The sequence below is a fragment of the Lingula anatina genome, chromosome 6, assembly GCF_051362555.1.
Source record: "Lingula anatina isolate TDL-2025a chromosome 6, LinAna3.0, whole genome shotgun sequence".
Taxonomy (NCBI): domain Eukaryota; kingdom Metazoa; phylum Brachiopoda; class Lingulata; order Lingulida; family Lingulidae; genus Lingula; species Lingula anatina.
In genome coordinates, this window is record NC_141772.1 from 6501113 (window position 1) to 6521971 (window position 20859).

At 35.3% G+C, this 20859-nt stretch overlaps 2 protein-coding genes across 6 annotated transcripts in view; one reads left to right on the forward strand and one right to left on the reverse strand.

Moving 5' to 3' along the window:
- Positions 1-2576, forward strand: part of LOC106178356 (uncharacterized) — a 54969-nt gene extending 52393 nt beyond the window's left edge. For both annotated transcript variants that reach the window (XM_087015881.1, XM_087015882.1), the window contains exon 18: positions 1889-2576. In XM_087015881.1, coding sequence (XP_086872007.1) covers positions 1889-2069 — 181 coding nt within the window. In that variant the 3' untranslated portion in view covers positions 2070-2576. The remainder of the gene's footprint in view (positions 1-1888) is intronic.
- Positions 2577-3622: 1046 nt separating this feature from the next.
- The window catches only part of LOC106178367 (uncharacterized), a 35338-nt gene continuing 18101 nt past the window's right edge, over positions 3623-20859 (reverse strand). The window contains exons 2-13 of one of the 4 annotated variants that reach the window (XM_013561514.2): positions 18952-18999; positions 16449-16598; positions 13512-14450; positions 11735-11904; positions 10964-11210; positions 10521-10598; positions 9250-9326; positions 8488-8592; positions 7639-7843; positions 7255-7331; positions 6508-6753; positions 3623-6076 (exon numbers count right to left, since the gene is read on the reverse strand). In XM_013561514.2, coding sequence (XP_013416968.2) covers positions 5828-6076; positions 6508-6753; positions 7255-7331; positions 7639-7843; positions 8488-8592; positions 9250-9326; positions 10521-10598; positions 10964-11210; positions 11735-11904; positions 13512-14450; positions 16449-16598; positions 18952-18999 — 2591 coding nt within the window. In that variant the 3' untranslated portion in view covers positions 3623-5827. Of the gene's footprint in view, positions 6077-6507; positions 6754-7254; positions 7332-7638; positions 7844-8487; positions 8593-9249; positions 9327-10469; positions 10599-10963; positions 11211-11734; positions 11905-13511; positions 14451-16448; positions 16599-18951; positions 19000-20859 lie in introns of all 4 variants that reach the window. The other 3 variants (XM_013561513.2, XM_087015127.1, XM_013561515.2) reach the window with 3 other exon arrangements.

The following is a 20859-nucleotide window of genomic DNA, read 5'->3' on the forward strand; positions in this document are numbered from 1 at the left end:
CTTGGAGAGAAACGGTCCTTTCAAAACATGTTAATTGACAGTTCAGTCTTTAAAATGTCTTTTCAAACATTTGCAGAATAGCATATGAACTCCAACTTTTATTCCTTAAACCACACTGAAAATTCTCAAAACTAATCAACTCATATCAAATCCCATGTCCTTTCACTAATACTGGTCTCTTCCTTTGCTTGCCTTTATGTCACATTCAAATGTTCCCTTCACTTTTAAAGGTTTCTCAGACGTGTATGAATAATACTGTTTTTTGTTCTGGTCTTCCACAAGAGCCACATTTATTTTTCTTCGATTTCAGCATTCTCCATGTATTTTCATCAATGATATTACAATATGCACCTGAATCTGGTAATACACTGAGATTAACACCTCCTCTATTTCCTCCATGTCTTCTGTGTATATTGCATTGGTTCCCACACCAAATGTATATGCACTCCTGGATTATCATGTTCAAAGCTGTCATTTACATGAATAATAGTTTCAGTTTTGCAGACTTTTGCAAAGTGATCCAACGTTCCATGTTTTCTCAGTCAGGGAGTTTCTACTTCGTTTTTCATGTCTAAACTCGTAATGTTTAGACTGGCTTGGTTTGTCAAATGACTTCGGTTTCATCATACTCACAGTTTCTGGTGTTCCAATTTCATTCAAAGCGTTAACTGTCTTATGTATATTCATGTTTCTAACCTGTGGGAGTCCTGAAAATATCTTGTACACCTGTCCCTGCTGAATACAACATAAGCGCGCGTCTCCTCTGTCATGTATTTTTAATTTTCTATCTTTGTTCATTATTCATGCCGTCCGTTGGTTTTGAAAAGATCAATCTTTTCCGTCAGCGAAGAGGTTAAAACTGTCAAGCCATCCCGTCGAGCGTGACCCTAATGTCTCCGGTGTCACGTGAAGAAACCGTCGTCGTGAATAAACCGTTCTGACGGACCACACCGGACTTCTGTACGGTTCGAATTCCGTAATTTCACATTTTTCCTCCATTTTTTCAAAGAAAGTTGGCTCACAGTTTTGCACTAGTGTTAATCCTCGTCGCCAGTGTTGATGCCTTCGAAATAAATCGCATCACGAATCAAATCACTCAACGAATTGTATCAGTTTGATACGCTTGTGCTTTTTTCATATCCACAACTCTAAGAAACGCTACATCCGGGTCCTTGATCGGCTTAGCATAAAAAGCGGAATCTTACAACAGCGGAACGAGTAGTTCAAAAAAGTTTTAGAACAGTGAATTAATTCAAATGTCAAGTCAAATTAAACAAATAGCACACTTATGAGGGGACTTTGAAGAAAAGACGAGAGAGATCAATTAAATCAAAATTTATCAAATGACGTCAGTTCAATGCATTCAGCTCACTGGTCAATAAAAAATAAATAAATAGAAAATAAAAATTGAAAATGAAAGTACCATATCTGGCCCAAGTCTGGGCAGCATCTGGCAAAATGTGGCATAAATGCCAGACTTTGCCAGACTTGGCCCAGATCTGGCAAGTGTCTGGCAAAATGTGGCATAAATGCCAGACTTTGCCAGACTTGGCCCAGATCTGGCAAGTGTCTGGCAAAATCTGGCCCAGATATTGCCAGACGTTGCCAGATCTGGGCCAGACGTGGGCCAGATTACTGAGGCTGTCTGGGAAATTATTTATATCTACACCTTCTTTCTTTCCTCTGTTTTAATGTGAAATTCAATGGTGAAATTCAATTGAAATCCTCTCATTGCACCCTGAGATTCAGAGTTTACTAGAAACTCAAACACCTCTTTTTACTGGAAATGTCAGTGCCTTGGATATATACTGATGAAAGAGATCAGGTGCCAGTAAACGCAATTGTCTCCTTGGCCCATCTTTCCAATTTGATTGCTCTACATTTTCAGGTTCAGCAACTGCGCCATTCAGGTCCAATTGTACGACAGCTCTGGAGAGACGGATGTGAATATAGCCGATGCCCTGGTGCAGTCAGGGTATGCTAAGAGAACAACAGATACTGTTTCTCCCTCTTCTCCCAAAGGTAACCAAGGCCTCAAGGAGAAGATAGTGTCGTGGGTGCCAGGATGAATTGGGTTTGGTTCAACTTTTTAAGCTTTTTTAGTCCACTTTTTTTTAAAGAAAATTAGTTTACAGTCAAGTTAAAGATGTTAGATTCCAAAGTTCCATAGGATTAAAATGTGATATTGGTCTATAAGTGCAAGTAATTTAGTTTTCTTTAGAGGTGCAAATAATGTTTTTTTTTCTTTATTACACTTTAGTCCAAATATACACTTATGTTTAAAGACATTGAGTGAACATTAATGTTTGATACATTTTTTTGTAGAAAATTATCTTAGATGCTAAAGGAAAAATTGTCAAGTTAAAAATGTAGAAAGCAATTTTGAGTAGTACTAAGTAAACTGTTAGTTCATTTGCGTTATAGGAACTTACCTCTGGGTAAAACAACCAAACTTCTGTGCCAAAAAAGTAACTGAGTAATCTTTTCAAACAACTTATAAACTTGTACCAGGCAGTATTAAGTGTATTGTTGCTACTGAACTTTGTTGATTTTCAAATAAAAACTGTTTAAATGTACATCTTGTGATGTCTTATAGATTTTGCATAGTATGGGGTAACTTAAAATCAACTGCAACATTGGCAGATCAGAGATTTTGTAAATTATAAATTATAAATTTTTGTCTTGCCTCAAACAGTAGAAGATTGCAGTTTTACTATAATAATTGGTTTTGTCTTGTTTTGCTTGATTGTTTAATTGGGGGGAGGGGAGAGGAGATACTTTCAGAGTTAAGAGAATTAAGAAGCCTATGAAGTTAAGAAGTTGTCATGTCGATCACAAATCTGCAACCACACCCTTTCAAAATCAAAAAGTCAGTACATGTACCTGCCTTTTCTGTCCAGTGATGTGACTTATGTCCTTGGTCCAAAACCTCAATCGGTATGCTCTCAAAAAATCATGTTGCCATGGTTATGGAGAAAATTGAATTTCTGACTAATTACAGAAAATGGAATTTCTGACTAATTACATTAAGTTGTTGGAGCTGAAAATGTTGAAACTGACAGCTATTACAGAATTAAGCCTTGATTTTGTTTTGAGATCACAAATACATAAACAGTAGAAGTTTGAAATTCTTTTTTTTTTTTTTTTTGTATCATACCAATCTGTTGAATATTATCAAATAAATAAACAGACCATTGCAGTAATATTTAATTTTAAAACTAGGTATTCTGCAAAAAGAAATATACATAATTATGTCAATCAGCTGACATTTTATACATCAACATGTACATCATCACACAATCCAAGAATAATTCAAATACTTTTTTTTTTTTTTTTTTTTGAAAACTCTTTATTTATCACTTTAACAATATGTTGACGGCTACAATATGGTATATACCACCTAGCAAAAGACTATTATACAGGCTATTCACTGCAGAAATGAAACATTGTGGCACAGATGCACTGTATTAGGTAGGTTTTTAAGACTATGGTACAATTATAATTACAGTATACTGCCCAGAATACAACTTCTAAATGGTACAAAATACTTCAATAACAAATTCACTTTGGCACATGAAAGGGATGGATTATATTTTTTTTTTTAATATTAAAGACATGGCTCCTACTATAACTGACATCAAATATGGACTTTCATTAAAAGAATTTTTTTCAAGCATCATTTTCTATCATTTAGGAAGAATTATTTCAAAGTACTAACCTTCCACATAATACAAGCAAGTAATCATACCACCAACTTGACCCTATAGACAACATTCTTCAAATTAAAAAAAAATAAAGGTATTTACACAAGTTCCATGATCAAACAAAAGAATCAGAAATATGCATAAAATACAGGAAGTATAGCATGTAACAATGAATACATTTTATTTAAGTTGAGGGAAACTTATTGCAGGAAGTATGATTAGATAAAATATTTTTTTAACAAAAAAAAAAAATACTGGGAATTGTGTGGATAGCAATAAAACCTACATGGTAAGCTACAGGTTATGCAAAAATAAGTTTTTTTTATTTCTGTATACCTTTATACTTCATGTATGTCTTTTTTTTTAATTCTTTTTTAAATACTAGACTGGCTATCTGAATATCTATAGTTAATGTGTAGAAGCTGTAAAATTTACACATTATTGCTATTTACATGCATAACTTGTCTAGCAATAATGTGAACTTAGTAAATTAATCTATAATCCTTTCTTTGACTGGATACCTATAAAACGCGATCGACTATATTTAATTTTTTGTACAAAACAAATGATCATCTTAAGAAGCAATCATCTCTCCAAGTCATCCACAACTGTCTAATTTAAATAATGTTATTTTAAATGGCAATCTCTAATATAAAGTAACCTACCTACACCCGAGGCACAGAGCATTGGAAAGGACTCTCTACTGCCTGCTGGTTACAGGGTAGAGTGCCCAATTAACTCTGCCACACAGGGTGCCCATAATGTACCTAAGTTGTCTAAAAATCTTTTTCCTTTTTTTATGCAGCTAAAACTCCACAATACATTGGAATTGAGGTATAATTCGGCCTAAGACAAGGATACAACATCTATCCTGGTCTTGTAATGCTTCCTGGTTTCTCTGTGTGTGCAAAAAATACCGATTGTAGAATGTTACCTTATTTTATTGTTTCTATCATACCCATAACTACATGTACATTGCAGTTCCTGACAGCCGAGCCAATATATCTACATCTAACTTTTCTCAAATTAATGTCACAGATTCAGCTGGCCCTTAGACTTTTAAAACCACTTCATCCAAGGCTACACTACAGTTAGTGGTTTAAACACCCTTACCAGGAATTGGTTTGCCTTGTCGTTTTCAACCTTTGACTTTGGCCATATATATCAATAGTATCTAAGAAACCAAGGTCAGATATCTAAAGGTCAAGGTGGGATATCTGAGGGTTCAAGGTCAGAGGTTCTACACAGAGGGATGGTTACAATGCTGAACTGCTGCTTTACAATCAGATAACATCAGAAATACATGTTACTGTAATTGGTATATTGAAGTTATTATAGAAGTATTTTACATAATAGTTTTTACAAAAGTATTAAGAAAAAAAAAAGGTTTCGTATAGCAAAACAACTTCATCCTGATTCTTAGTTCTCATGCAATCTTCTCATTGTTGGCATTTAGACATTTTACACTAACAAATGACATCAGACAACAAGTAGCCTCACAACACAAAGCTGTTTCATTGCATTGGTTTTTTAATTATTATAATTATACTCACAAATTTCAAAAACATTACCCACACATCCCATTTCAAGCATCGTAATATTCTGTTACTTAAAAAAGGAATAAAAATATTATTCAAGCTAAAGTCAGTTTTTTTTTTCATGAAATATTTCAGTACACATAAGAAAAAATTATTCATTCTGAAATAATGCAACTTCACAATATTTTGTGAGAGAGAGTACAGTTCAATTTTCGAATTACTATTCTACCATAAAACAACAGTTTGTCTTACACCAACAGTATGACCTTTTTAATTTGCAATTGATTTAAATTCCTAGTAATAATCTTAAGTTTTCTTTCAAATAAATTTGACTTCTAAATTCTTATGAGGCAGAATATGAAGGAGTTTGTGTTCTTTGCTTAAAATCACTTGTTTCACTACAAACTTCCTTATATTTGTTTGCCAGCTAGAAAATATTACTTAAACATCCAAGAACAATTCTCTGGTGACCAAATAAAGCTATTTTTGGACGACCTTATTTATTTTATCTGCTTGCTTATACTTGATGGCAGAATTGTTTCTTAATTTAAAGTTTAAGGTACATGTATATTTGGACCTCATTAGCTACAGTTTAGTATCCTCTACCTCCGGTTGTTCAAGTTCTTCTGGGCTCAGTTCTGAGATGGGTACTACCCATCCATTGTTCTTCTCATCATCATCTGCAATAACATTGCCATTTCCATTGGGTGTCACTGCAGGGTTCGCCTTTTCTAACATAGGGGCTTCATCCCTGGTAATCTCCTCATCTGGTATGGGGTTCTCATGTACCTCCTGCAGGGGTTTCTTAGTGCCTGCCTCCAAGTCACCATCATCCTAACATAATATTAAATTGTGACTTTGTATCAATGCCTTGATGTTTTAGGTATTCTGTTTCATTTGATTTTTTAAAGATTATATGAGAAAATTCAATAAACGAGTATTTTTTGTTGTAAGAGGTTTTAAAAACTAACAACAAGAATACCAATTTGTTATATTTGACTGGATTAAGTTTGATTTAGCTAAGATGCGACTGCTCAGTGAAGCAGATCAGGAATTGGATGTGCTAGGTTTAACTGTGTCAGATTTAATTGTGTTGAGATGTGACTTAAATATTTAATCAAGATTTGGCAAGAAATGTATTTGGTGTGACTGTCAGATTTGCTTGCATCAAGATTTGACCATTCATTAAATCGGGGGTTTTGGAGAAATGTGCTTAGTGTAAATGTGTAAGGTGTAAAATTGCTGAGCTGTGACTTTCTACCAACCTTAAGGTAGCTCTTGTCCCTCTTCTGACAGCATCTGCATCTGCAACATCTACGGCACTTGAGCCAAATAATACCAACTATAATCACCACAATACACACACATGCCAGAACTGCCATGGCAATAAACAGTCCCATATGGGCCTCCAGGGGGGTCAAACGGCCACTGGCAGCCGCTGGTTTGGGTGCCGTAGTCGGGTAGAGGTCATTAGGTAGGCCAGCATAAACATCCGTCACATTCAGATTAACCTGCAATACAAAACATGTGACTGGTAAGAGCGACTTACAATGATATTTACAGCTTTATTTTAACAGTTAGTTTCTGTTAGTCCCATCATTTAAAATGTTCTCTTAACACAGACCAACAAACCTCTTTTGGTCATTCCTATCAAAGTACAAATCAAAAATGTTTAAGGCACCATTCCCATACACCCCATTGGTCTGGGTAGATTGATGTGGCTCTGTGGGGACTCTTTCTGAATGCAGTCAGTTTAACAAATTAACACACTTCTCCGGCATTAAATAGAATACAGAAAAGCTGGTGAATGAAACAACAAGAGACTTGTCTTTCAGTTAAGATGAGTGCACTCAGCAAAATCCCCAAAGATTGGATCAATATACATAGACCAATGGTGTCTGTTGGAATGGGATCAAACTCTGTCACACAGATCTGTTTTTCTCAAGTTAACATTTGTTAAATCTCTTACAAATAATTATTGCTTCTCAAGCGTTCTTGTTTTGGTCACTTACTTCCTTTTCTAATCTCCGTTTGTTTTCTAGCTGTGATAATAGATCCAGAAGTTTACCTCTTGGAAGTATTGTCTCTCCTTTAATTAACAGAGCAATGGTGCATAATAGCTTTAAGCAGTAAGTACAAAGTTATACAACCTTTCATAGGTAATATATGTTAATAATTATTATAAATATTGTTTAATATAAATAAATGTATAACAATACAAAATACTTCAAACCATTCCCACAGTTGGTCATGTCATGCAGATTAATTTTACAACTGCATAACAGTGATCAAAAGACCAAGGAAATTAGGTTGGCTCCCTACATGTAGAAATAACAATCACCCTGTTAATAAGTTTTTCAATGTCTCACTCTAACAAACTTTCACAACTTTCTCACCTGTTCCATTCCTATTCCTGATGTATACAGCCACTTCCAACTCCCCATTCTTGTTCACCCTGGGCGTGGGATTAACAATGACTATGTCATCTAAATCCAACTTGTCACCATCTGCTCTCTTGCGTCTGCTCCTTGACTGATCTTTGAAGTAGTCGTTCAAAATGGCCAACAAGGCCAGGCGAAATTGTTTTGCAAAGTCCTGTAACTGAATTGAAATTTTGATAAAAAAATAAAAAGTTAGTTAATTTTGTCATTAATATTGCTCTATAGGATATATATTAATTTAAGATTCAGATTTGAAGTGTTATACAGATCTTCTGAAATGTCTAGTAAACATATATACATTCATTAGGGGGGCCGTAGCAATAGTCCAAGGTTCATTGTTCTGGATGTTCACTATAGAACCTTTGGACCAATGAACCCTTGATTAAAAACGGATAAAAATGTTACCATTTTTTGGACCAATGAACCTTCAGACTATGGGGACGCACCCTCATCAGGCAGATTATCAAAACCAATCACCATTTACAAACCAGCCAATCGTACCCTTATGTTCTGCCAATTTTTCATCTAACTGCTCCCAACACAATGTCATGTCCCATCCACCACACTCCAATTTAATATCTTGTCACAGCCATCATACTACCTCGCTTTATCTTTACCACACCTAACACAATCTTGCATTTCATACTCAGTCACATCTAACGCACTCCAATTTAATATCTTGTCACACCCATCATACTACCTTGCTTTATCTTTACCACACCTAACACAATCTTGCATTTCATGCTCAGTCACATCTAACGCACTCCAATTTAATATCTTGCCACACATAAAAAACTGCCCTACTTTGTCTTCATCTTTATCTCCATCATATGCAAATACAGTTGTAATCACTCCATCTTCCTGCTCTTCAGTCAAGTCTTTTGCCTCTGCTGTTGGAGGGGCTCCAGTCTGAAACAAGCCAAAGTAATGTCAACTTAACCTAAGATCTAATAAACGGATTAGATCTTAGACTTAACAAAACAATCTTAATTGAGATAATTTTCAGTAATGTATTTTACATATTGTTATGCCTTTTTTTGTTTGTTTGTGTGCCCACTAAGATAATATGGTTGCCTTTAAAAGTAAAAGATTTCTTCTTTTCAACTTCTTTAAGATGATGTAATATTAAAAATATTAGTAATATTTAAAAAAACATTATCTGCCTGTATTTTATTTGATAAAAAAGTGCTTCAGGTGTGAATTTTTGTGTTAAATTGTTTATCAATTGTGCTCAAGCATGCAATGAGAGTTCATCTGTTCAGCATTCAAACAGATGTATAAGTGCTGTAAGTGGAAATAAGCCCAGGATTGAACTGAAAAAATGATAACGTCACTGCAGATGAATGTTTTCAAATAAAATTGATGCTGAAGAAGATAAATTTCTCAAATATCCTAATCAAATCTCACCAATTTGCATAAGAAGTGGGTTCATGCAGAATTTAGTCAAACAAGCCATTGTAAAATCAAAATCATTCTTTATGTCATTATACAAGAATATCAATAATAAAAATCATAACAAAGTTATAAGTATTTAAGTTTTTAATTATACACACAAGTTCTGCTTACAGTAGCTGCCAATGTTGTCTGTTCAGAAGATGTGGTAACTGCCTCTGTTGTCTGGGTTGCTTCAGTGGTCTCTTCAACTGAAAAACATATCACATGCCATTTCAAAGAGAAGCAACTGCTTAATCCAGGCAGACAGTTTTCTTATTCAAAACGTATCTTTTGGGTCTTCAGGTAAAATTCAGACCTTTTCCGTGTATGTATACAACTTTCTAAACAGTTATTATCTATTGATATTTCTATTGCACAAGTTGACAGTTGTGTATATAAGGCTTTTTTTAAGCATTAAAGGATAAACATCTTTAATTGGACATGGCAATTCTAACTTTATCATGTGTTCTGGGGCCTCTTTGACATATACAAGTATAACAGTATATTTTTCCCCACTGGCCAAATAATTGTTCATTTTAGACCAGGACATGGATATATCTATTTTCTCTTGTTCATCAGCTCTAATTAACTAGCTTAGAATTGTTATACTGATCAATAATCAAGGAAAGTCACCAAGTTAAACTACAGGACACAAAGTTGACCTCTTTGCCCAATATGGATTGACCAACAAAAACTGACCACACTGACAAAAATATGCCAAAGAGACCCTGTACATTTCCAAGACTATACAGATATGAGGATTTTGATTTAGTAAACAGTGCTGACCAGCGGTCAGGATTTCTGTCAGATTTTCAACTTTGGGGGCATTTTGGCTCATACATCTGTAGGTTCTTATATAACCAAAAAATAAGACCCCTTCAAGCTGTTCTGAAAGAAACCCCTCTGACTCGGGCAGTATCAGTAGGAGTGCAAACAGATGAGGCAACTAGGTAGTGCAGCTATGATTTTAGTAATTGACGTATTGTATGTGAAGATTAGACTCTTAACTTTTTTCATTTGTATATAACAAATAGCTTTGTGACTGATAACAATTATGTACATTTGGCAAAAGACTTAAATTTGCCCAAAGTATACCCTTGAAGAAACATTCCTGTCTATAGTCTAATCTACTTTATTCAAGTAACTATCAGATATATACTATGTACTCATCTATAGTGATTAGTTCTATTCAGAAATGTCACTTTTTGACCTCTGCGTACATGTACATGCTGCCTTTCAAAAAAACCTCAGAAGTTGGGTATATAAGACTTTTCCGCTCCATTTAAGTATCACATAAAAGCCTCTAGGCTCTAGCTGCCAGTGGAGCCTCAATGCACTGTGTGCCATCCTACCTATCACCTTGGTCTTGTTGGGCACCTCGGGCTTCTTGCTGTTCCTCTTACCTGTGGTGGTCTCAGGGGCAGGTGTTGTGATGGGGCCAGCCACGCCCTTCTGGGCCACACTTAACGTCTCTCCTGGGCCTGAATGAGACAGATGGAAAGTGCATGTATGTGACACAACTTTGTCATCTACGCAAAATAAGTTCCTCATTTGTTTCGGTTTCAATAGTGTGTGTGTGTGCGCGTGCGTGCGTGCGTGCATGTGTGTGTGCAGTTCTGTATAAAAGCATGTTTGTGTGTGTTTTAAAGCATGTGTGCATGTGTTTAAAATCATGGGTGCATGTGTGTGTATGCATATGTATAGGTATGAATGAATGCATGACTGTGCCTATGCTTTGCATATGACAGTGTACGTTGATTCATGTGATTTTTTTTCCTGAATTATGTGTATATGTGCATAGTATCAGCATACTTGTATGTGTACAAGCAGAATTGTCACTACTTACTCATGGTACAAAATGCAGCATTTTCCATATCCACCTCTTCAACAAACATATACAGGAAGAAGCTGCCCAAACCACGGCCACATTTCGTCATCTTAAGGTTCTTCCTGGCAGTACAGCAGTCTACATAGCCTGCTTCTTTTAGTACACTGATTGTACAATAGGTGGCGTTGATTTCTTCTCCTGCATCAGGAGGTGGAGTGCCAGCTAGGTTCACTCTTAGAGGGAATAGTGTGCTGCAGTATCCACTCTGGCATTAAAAAATATTTACCTTTATTACTTATAGAAACATGTATTATATACTGTGCATTGTTACAGATATTGCTGTGTTTACTTGTCGTAGTATGAATACTCTCTCTCTCTCTCTCTCTCTCTCTCTCGTTCTCTCTCTCTCTCTCTCTCTCTCTCTCTCTCTCTCTCTCTCTCTCTCTCTCTCTCTCTCTCTCTCTCTCTCGTTAACAACGTAGAGATCGACCCATCTTTCCGACTGAAAAAACTTCAGTAAAGAATTGCCAACATGACAGTAGTCAAAACATGTTAGATGTTAGATATATTGTCTAATACCTTATGAACAACAAAATAACAACTGTGAACAATTGATATAGAAAATGCAAGTGAATGAGTTGGCTCTCTCTGACTCTCCTCTCTCCTGAGCTCTGTATATATAAAAATTATGTGTACTAGTACTGGCAAAACACTCTCTCTCTCTCTCTCTCTCTCTTTCTCAATGTCTACTGAGCCCATCCACATTATGCATTTCTTCATTGTACCTACATTAATACATTCTGTTGGTATTTCTGCTGGTTTCCCTTGGATTTCAAACTTGTACCATGACGTACTATCCAGCTGACCTTTGTCTGACAGGTATTGGGTTCTCTCTTGGTTGTTCACATGCCTCGTCAAATCAACAATTAACTTGTGACCATTTGGGTCACATGGGTCAACTGAAGAAAATAATTGAAATATTTGATCATCTTTTTAAATTTCAAAAGAAAAAATTGTTTAATTATATTTGCCTTTTAATTCATCACTGAAATTAATTCTTAAATGAATCAAATACTTAGTTGCAGAAAAATTTTGATCTCCATAGAATTATCATGAATGACATCTATTAACTTTTCAATCATCTTGGTTTTTTAAATGCAGAATTCTATTTGTTGAAAAAAAGGTCTATCCCATTAAGCTCCTTTATCTTGAATAGAAATACGGTTTGCACCAGTCAATACTTTGCATGAAATGAAACTTTAATTATAACATTAATAATAATGATATAAAAACCAATTAAAATTTTGTTAATATTAAAATCTTTCAGTTTTTTTTTTTTTTTTTTTTTAATTTCATAATCATTCATTAATTTCTATTGGTTAACATACAACAGCAACCCATGACTTTATTAATATCATTATTATTTCAAATCAAATTAGTATTTTTCTACACAACACAGTAAAACTTCAGTTAGAACAGTTTCAGTTGGTGGTGAAATTTTGGCATTTTCTTTTTACAAATATAAAACAATGTCAAAGTTACTTTCAAAACAGCAAAGTGTCATGAAAGGTCAAAATTAAGACTAAGACAATGAAATATCTTCTAACATGCAGACCAAAATTTTTCTTTTTATTTAGACATAGGGGGCCTTAGAAAAACAAGAGGGGGTCAAGAGAAAGGATGCGCATCCCTTCATCCTTTCTTTTTTGAAAAATTTATGTAAATTTATATTACACCATAATTTTTTGGCATTTCTGACCAGTCTTAGTTCCCAAATGGTAATTAGGAACAGGGGTTAAGTCTGCCACTCTGTTCTCACCCCAACTGAAACATGCACTGCTTGGAAATAAGCCAAGGTGAGATTAGCTTAAACAATTAGAATTCTAGTGAGGAACTTTTTCTGGTCTACAGCAAATTTTACCAGCATTACAGTATATCCATTATTTTCTCAACCTGTTCAAATATCAAATTCTTAATGTGTAAAAATGCTATCAATGCTTAAAAAAGAAAAGAATGAAAAAACTACAAGTAGTAATGATTTACAGTATGTGCCATTATTATAACTTCTTTTAAATCCTTTACTATTGATCATCATGACAAATTGAACATACAGTGTATTAACTTCACCACTTTCTTTTGTTCCTAAGTAAACTTACAGAGATCTTCACAATGACATTGAAAGGCACAAATCTAACTTTCTTAAAAACTTAATTTTGCAAGACTAGGCAAGATTAAGAAAGAACAGAACTGCACAGAAAAATATTCATCATTTAAAGTGATACACTGTAACTGACTCAAACCAAGGAACATAACACTAGCCATAAAATGAGTCAGGTCCTTTGCTAGTTCTGATTTAATATATTATAACAGGAAATATGCCCTTGATGACAGCAACATATACTGCAACATTAGATATGTCTCAACTAGTAGGTGGCAGCAGTACACAGTGCTGTACAATCCAAAATTAGAGGGCAGTATCATACATTAATTTTGCAGTAAAAACATATTTTTCTGCCCTATAGATGGCAGCACTTTACAGTAAGATACCAACTACAGCTAATCTTACCTGGGCCTGCAATAGTGGTCACAGACTGTGTGGTTTCTTCTGTTGTAATTTCTGTAGTCGCTTGCTCCGTGGGTAGAACAGAGGGCATTTTAACCTCCTGGGTTGTTGCCTCATTTGTTGAAACTGTGGAGACTGTAACATTATCCTGTATACTTTGTGTTGTTGTAATTGATAGAGTTGCTGTGGTATTGGAATCTACAGAATCAAATGTTAGTGGTGTTGTAAGAGGAGAGTTTGTTGTCTCAAGCTGGGTAGTTTCTGAAGCAGCAGTTGTTACAGCAACAACACTGATGTTATTGTTAGTTGTTACTGGCTCAGCAGTTGTAACTGCTGTCCCTTCTGTAGTCAAAGATTCTGTTGTATGAGCAGAAGCTGTTGAGTTAATAAAATTTCCAGTGCTCTCAGCTGTCTCTGTTGTGACATCAGCATTTCTCGTTACATCTACCGCCTGTGTAGAATCCACTGTAGGTGGTGCTGTTGTCCCATCCACCATAACCACAAGAGGAGCCTCAGTTGTTTCTGTCTGCAAAGTGGTCTGTTCCTCTGCAGCAACAGTTGTTTCTACAGCTACCACTGTAGTCTCCTGAACAGTTTCTGTAGTACTTCCCAAGCCGGAAGATGTAACTGATTCCACTGTGGTCTGTGATTCTGTCTGCATCACAATCTCTGAAACTGTGGATGCCACTGTTTCCGCTTCTGTTTCTGTTGTGGCTAACGCAGCCTGTGTGGTTCCTGGCTCTAGCTCTGTTGTCTGTTGCTGGACGCCCGTTGTGTCTACCATAACACTGGGGGTCTTCACCTCTGTTGTTGCCACAACCACTGTTGTCTGTTCTGGGCTTTCCGTAGAAACAGGAGGGACTTCTGGTGTTTCTGTAGGTAAACGCATTGGTCCTGTGGTCTGAACTGCTACAGCAGTGGCAGTGACAGCAGAATTGGTTACTGTAAAGCAGGAGTTAGATCTATTAGTAAAACTCTCTGTTAAAGAAGTTAAAGTGAAAGGATGCACAAAAAAACCAAACATGCCCTTCACCAGGGCCATATACATGTCATAGGTTAATAACAGTTCATCCTTCGGATATGCATGTGTACATGTAGTAAGCTGTAAAAAAATTACAACACTTAAATGTTTATGAACATTTCTACCATGAAAAGCAAGTAAGTAATCTAATTTCACATACAGTGGATGCATATTAAGATGGTATATGCAAAAAATAATTATAAAATAACAATAATAAATGAGGTCACACGTGAAATTCAGGAAAACATTACTTAAATCTAATACATATAACAATAACACAGACAACATATGTTAGGCTAATAGGGTGTCATATTAAAGCAGGATCTTACTTTTTACTATTGGAATGAAGACATTTTAAACACATGCACGTGTTAATTGCTTTGTTATAACAGATTGTGATGTTAACTTTGACCTAATCACCAGTGACCATTAACCAAGGGCTTCTCCTGACATTGAGTAAAATACAGAATTTTTTAAAATATTTTTTGTATTTTTTGTTTGAAATAATAATAATAATAATAATAATAATAATAATAAATAAATAAATAAAAAAATACAGAAAAGCTGGTGATTAACTGAGTTCATTGAAAACAAGAGGAAGCATGTTAATCTGTGAAATGATTGCTTTCAGCAAAAGTCCCTGCAGAGTTGGGCTGATTTACATAGACCGATAGTTTCAATGGGAATAAGCACTTAAATAACTATTGGGATTAGCTGAAATGCTGAAAGGTGGAGTGCAATGTGGAATATACTGCATAGGAAAGAACTTTGATATTAGGAGCGGGGGCGTCTCGATAGTCCGAAGGTTCATTGGTCCGAAGGTTCATTGGTCCGAAAAGTGGTAACATTTTCATCGATTTTTTAATCAAGGGTTCATTGGTCCGAAGGTTCTACAGTGAACATTCGGACCAATGAACCTTCGGACTATTGAACCTTCGGACTATCGCTACGGCCCCATTAGGAGCAAGGTCTAATTTCACAAAAGAACTCGAGATGGAAAGTTAATCTTCTTTCATTCAGAAAAATATCTGTAGCAGTCTAGTCAAAATAGAGTAACCACTGATCTAAGGACCAATAACTATTACAGGAATAACAACTGTTTATAAGAGATTCATATTTCACAATACATCCATTGTAAACAACTCACAGAAATATTATAAATTCCATATTACCACCAAAAAGCGGTTATTGCATGCAATTATTTTTTGCAATCTGTGCTTGCCATCAGACCATATGGACCTTCACAGATAGCTTATACTTCCATAATAATCTCTTCAAAGGTAATAACAAAAAAATGCTTCAGAAAAAAAAACATGGACTAACATTGAATATCAGAATGGATCCATTGGTAAGTATGGGAAAATCTTTGTTTACCCCAAAATGAACAGTTGTTATCCTTTAATTTTATCAAGGAAACATCTTGCAATTTCAAACCTAATGTATATAAGACCCTGGGTGCAAAACAGGTATTGAATGCTTTCATTGAAAAAAAGAATAATTCAGTAGTCCTTTAGAGACTAAGCCCCTATTCAGAATAGGGGACTAACTAGTCCGGGGGTGAAATTTGGCAAAGCTTGCCATCTAATCCACTAATAGACACTGAATGGATATCCTGTGGGGAGGTATTCAAGTGGGTCTGCCATATTGATCTTTGGACTAGTTAGTCCCCAATTCTGAATGGGGCCTAAGGTTGTGCTACACTTGTGTGGTTAATTCTGACACAAAAACAGAGGGCTCTAGCTCTAACATGACAAGCCAATCATAAATTTGGAAGGCGTTAGTTCTAACAACAGAGCAAACCTATCAGTTGGTTAACTGTCATTACCTAACTACGTATTAGTTATTCATTATTAAACTAAATGTTATACTAAGTATTAGCGAGCCATTAATGAGATGGGGATCAGTTCTTGATTCTATACCTGCTCCAGGTTTTAAACCATAACACCATGGCACGGTACCATCACAATCACGACATGGTACCCAACAGCACCCCATGTGTTCACATTCATCCTGTGTAGTTCCAATCCTTCCACAATCTCCATGTATCACTGGGTCATAAGCACCGCACGCTATGGAAAATGGGGTCAATTTTTTGTGTTAAAGAATGACAATTCTGCATCTTTCTTGCTCTAGTTTTCATTTTGAATATGCAGTTAAATTCTCCAAAGATTCACAACATGATATGATGCAGAAGAAGCAATTTCGGTATAATATAAAATACCTAACATGTCTACCAAAACATAGTTCCATGGCACAGCACAGCTCAAAACTAGCAAAATGAAATATGCTCAATTCACATTCTAGATGCTAGTGAAACTTGTGGTATTTTTAATAAGACTAGAAAGTACAACACTGCTAGATTTTAGAAAACACTGCTACCTCTTCTTATAGTGTAGACATTTTTTAATCTACAGGATGGTGTGCAAAATCATTAATAATGTGGTATGACTAACTGAACTAATTATCAAAATACAACCTAAACCAACAATTCAGTCCAATGCCTTACATCAACCATAAAGCGAAGCAAAAATTTTATGGTACATGTAATTGCTAGCTAACTTAATTAAACATCTCACTTATAGATAATGTTTTCAATAGATATTATCTGAACTAATCACAATAGCATATTTTCTATAATAACTGAGTCAATTAATACTAAGTGTGAACAAAACTGGGAAGAGAAACACATATTAAGTGCAGAATTTCAACAGAATGTGAAGTTGCAGGTGACCCAAATGTGATAAAAGTGACAAGCTGAAATGTGTGAAACTAAAGTGAAGAAGGTGGTTTTAGGAATTACGATGCAAGTGCATGGATATTGGTGAAGTGCAACATACCAATAGGAAAGTGACCGAGGAAAAATTGCTGTTGATAAAGATTTAAGTGCCACTGATTGTGATAACAATGAGACTAAATAATGGATCTAACTTGTTGTACCTTTACATGCACAGAGAGGGAAATGGAAATGAAAGTACACCTGTACAAACCAGAAATTGCAACAAAAAGCACTTGATGAAAAGGTTGAGAGAAAAATGAAGTAATTGGTTTACCAGTCAGACACTTTAAAAGTGCATATTTTACACACATTTTTAAACAATGAAATTGTAAGTGAACCATATGAAATTGGCATACAAACTGTGACTTTCAGAAATCAGTGTAAAAGGGAAAAGTTGTGACTCAAGTGAAAGTGAAAACAAATTGAAATTTGATATATTGTGATTTAAGCAGAAAATGAAACTGAAAGTGGAAAAAATGGAAGTGCTCAGAACAGCAAGTAAAACATCAAGTGACCAAAGTAAAAGAGACAACAAACTCAAATCGTAAGAAAAGCTGTGGATACCAGAATTGTCTCTGTAGCACACTGGAGCACCCTGGGAGATCTCACAATTCCCTGTACACTGTTGCCAACAACAGCCAGCCAGGGCACAGCTGATACGCAGGGTGCCTACGTCACAAACCACATGACGGGCAGGGTTATATGGTGTGCACACTTTAAAGCAAACACAGAAGAAAATGCATCAGTGGCATAATCGGTTGCTACCTCTGGCTCAACCCAGAGAGATTTTTCTTCATCTGAATAGGTAAAATGTTTTAGCCTATTCAAATGTTTAAAATAGTTTTAGTCAATGCCAATTGTTAAAGCCAAACCAGGGACTAATAATCGACAAAGTTTTTTTTTTAGTCCATTTTCTTGGACAAAGTATATAGTCTTTATATGAAAATATACAAGTAAGTGTGAGCAAAGTATTTGCAAGCATGTACAATTATAATGCATATTTTTTGCAATATAGATATTCTACATGCCTACAAACTGAAAAACAATAAATGAATTAATGTAGTCAAGAGACTTGGTACACAATTATCAAAAAAATGCATATGATGCTAAAATACATGCTACACATTCATCATAAACTCAACTATTCAGGCAAAATAAACATTCCACAATGTCAAATGACATAAATTGCTTCAGCTGAGCTAATTCAATACACAATATACATATTGCTGTAGTTGTATGATGTCACCCTCAAACACAATGGCACTGAATTGGGATTTCACTTCATGTACACACATAATATAAGAAACAAAATGTAACATATCTTTGACTGCTGATGAATGCAGTAACACAAAGCATTAAACAAATGCTGATATACCAAAACAAACATTGGGTTTATAGGGCAAATGTGATACAAACTAAGGACGAAAAGTGGTAGTAAATTATTTATATCAGTTAATTTTAGACTTAATTCAAGATAAGATTGAGGTTAAAAGAACAGACACAAACACTCCATTAATCATATTAGTTATAATTTCTACATTTTTAAAAAATTTGTTAAGCATATGTTCATTATGAAAATAAATAAGTCTACATTCTTTGTGATCAGCATTTACGGTTGTCACAAGCGTTTCAAGGTCAACTCTTACCTGGCACATCAGTGATATCACCACCATAAGCAGGAACTGTGGCAAATACTGAAACGAAAAATTTAAATAAAATTATAAAAGATTAATAATGTTTAAAATTTAATACATATCCATACCAATCTCTTCATACTGTAATCGCACTTAATAAATTTAAACAAAGAGACTGAATAAATAATATTCTTCAAAACAATGTTTTGTTAAGAATTCATAGAAATGATGATTCTAACATTGCAAACGGTTGGTTTTACATCAGAAAAAGTAAAATAATGGAATGACCGGCCATATGACATATTCAAGTAATTCACTTAATCTATAACTCAGTATGTGTGTGTGTGTGTGTGTGTGTGTGTATGCATGCGTGTGCATGCAATGTGTGTGTGTGTGCATCATCACCACCAAATTCACAAATTTATAATCACGCTCAGATAACAATGATATAGCATTAATAATCCAGATAAAAAAATTTGGCCTTGAGTCTTTCCAAAGGCATAAACAAGTGAAAGGGCACTGGCTGTGAGTGATATCTCTAGACACACTGTCATAACAATATGAAATACACTCCATGAGCATGGTGATTATTACACAATCTTTATCTTGCCACACATGTTGGGGAATTCATCATCTTTCAGGCATGTTGCAAGGATCACGACAGCCATATTTATAATTCCTTTGAACTTCCCCTTAATTCCTGGAAAAAATGCAGACTATTACATGTAATAAGACCAAGATAACACTTTAATCTGCCCTAGGTTCTCCCCTTCTTCCACCTTTGTGTATACTCAAGTAATTTGGTATATTTACACAAGACAAAGTATTCTTTAATTTCCATATCAAAAGTAAGGGGTTTAGGCTTGCTGTAGATCTGTAAGCTTTTCACACCAAATAGCATAAATCTTCTTGAGGAGAAAATACATGTATGTCAGTGTGTGGCAACTCATACCAAAAAAACAAATGAGTCAAATAACCACAATGTTCCAATGTCTCAAAAGTTAATGAGATTATGTGCAATGTGTGATGATCTGAGAGAATACATTCTAATAGTTATAAAAGATCAAAATACACTTGACTGTTGCTCAGTTTACAAGATCATAGAATTGCCCACTTGTATTTGGCCAGTTGCTGGCTGTTAAGGTCCACTAAATGCATGTGATGAAATCACTCATTTACATATTATGTTTATACTTGTAATCAGTCAGCATATTATCATTCACCTTACTTCAGTCTTGAATGAATATTTATCATCCTCTGTATAGGTATACCTGATAAGTAGAACTGATGTAACTTAAAAGTAGAAGCCCTCAATTGTTATCTATTGCATTGCAATTAGTATTTAAATGAGTTGCTGCCACTGTGGCATGCAGATAGATTCTCTGGAGATAATGTGTATAAAGGCTGAATGCTTGGACTTAATAAAGGACTTTAGACTTGGAACTGAAGATGTGAGTTTGTGGTGATATTCCCTCTCCCATGCATCAGTGACAGGTAAAATATTAGAAGAACCTGGGTAGGGTGGAACATGGACCCCTACATAATGGCGAGCTCGACCAGGGTCACTGCGGGGGAGGGATATTGCTATGGATCCAACTTTGAAGATGAGTATGGGTATGGAGATGATGACTGGGATTCTGAAAAGGACTATAATATTAACGGCAGACTGGTAGAATGCCTGTCCAAGCTAGCCGACTTGTTACAGAGACAGTATGGCAGTTTGCAGCAACAGAATAATGACATTACTGCAGAATCTGAAATGAAACAAGTTAAAGAAAGAAACCAAGGCAAAGTAGATGAATTATTAGAAATGGAGAAGGGAACTCATGATGAGACACTGACTACGGCTAAAGAAGATGAATGTATGATGGAGTTTGTGAAGGAACATGATATAGGTGAGGAAAATGATGGGAATGAACT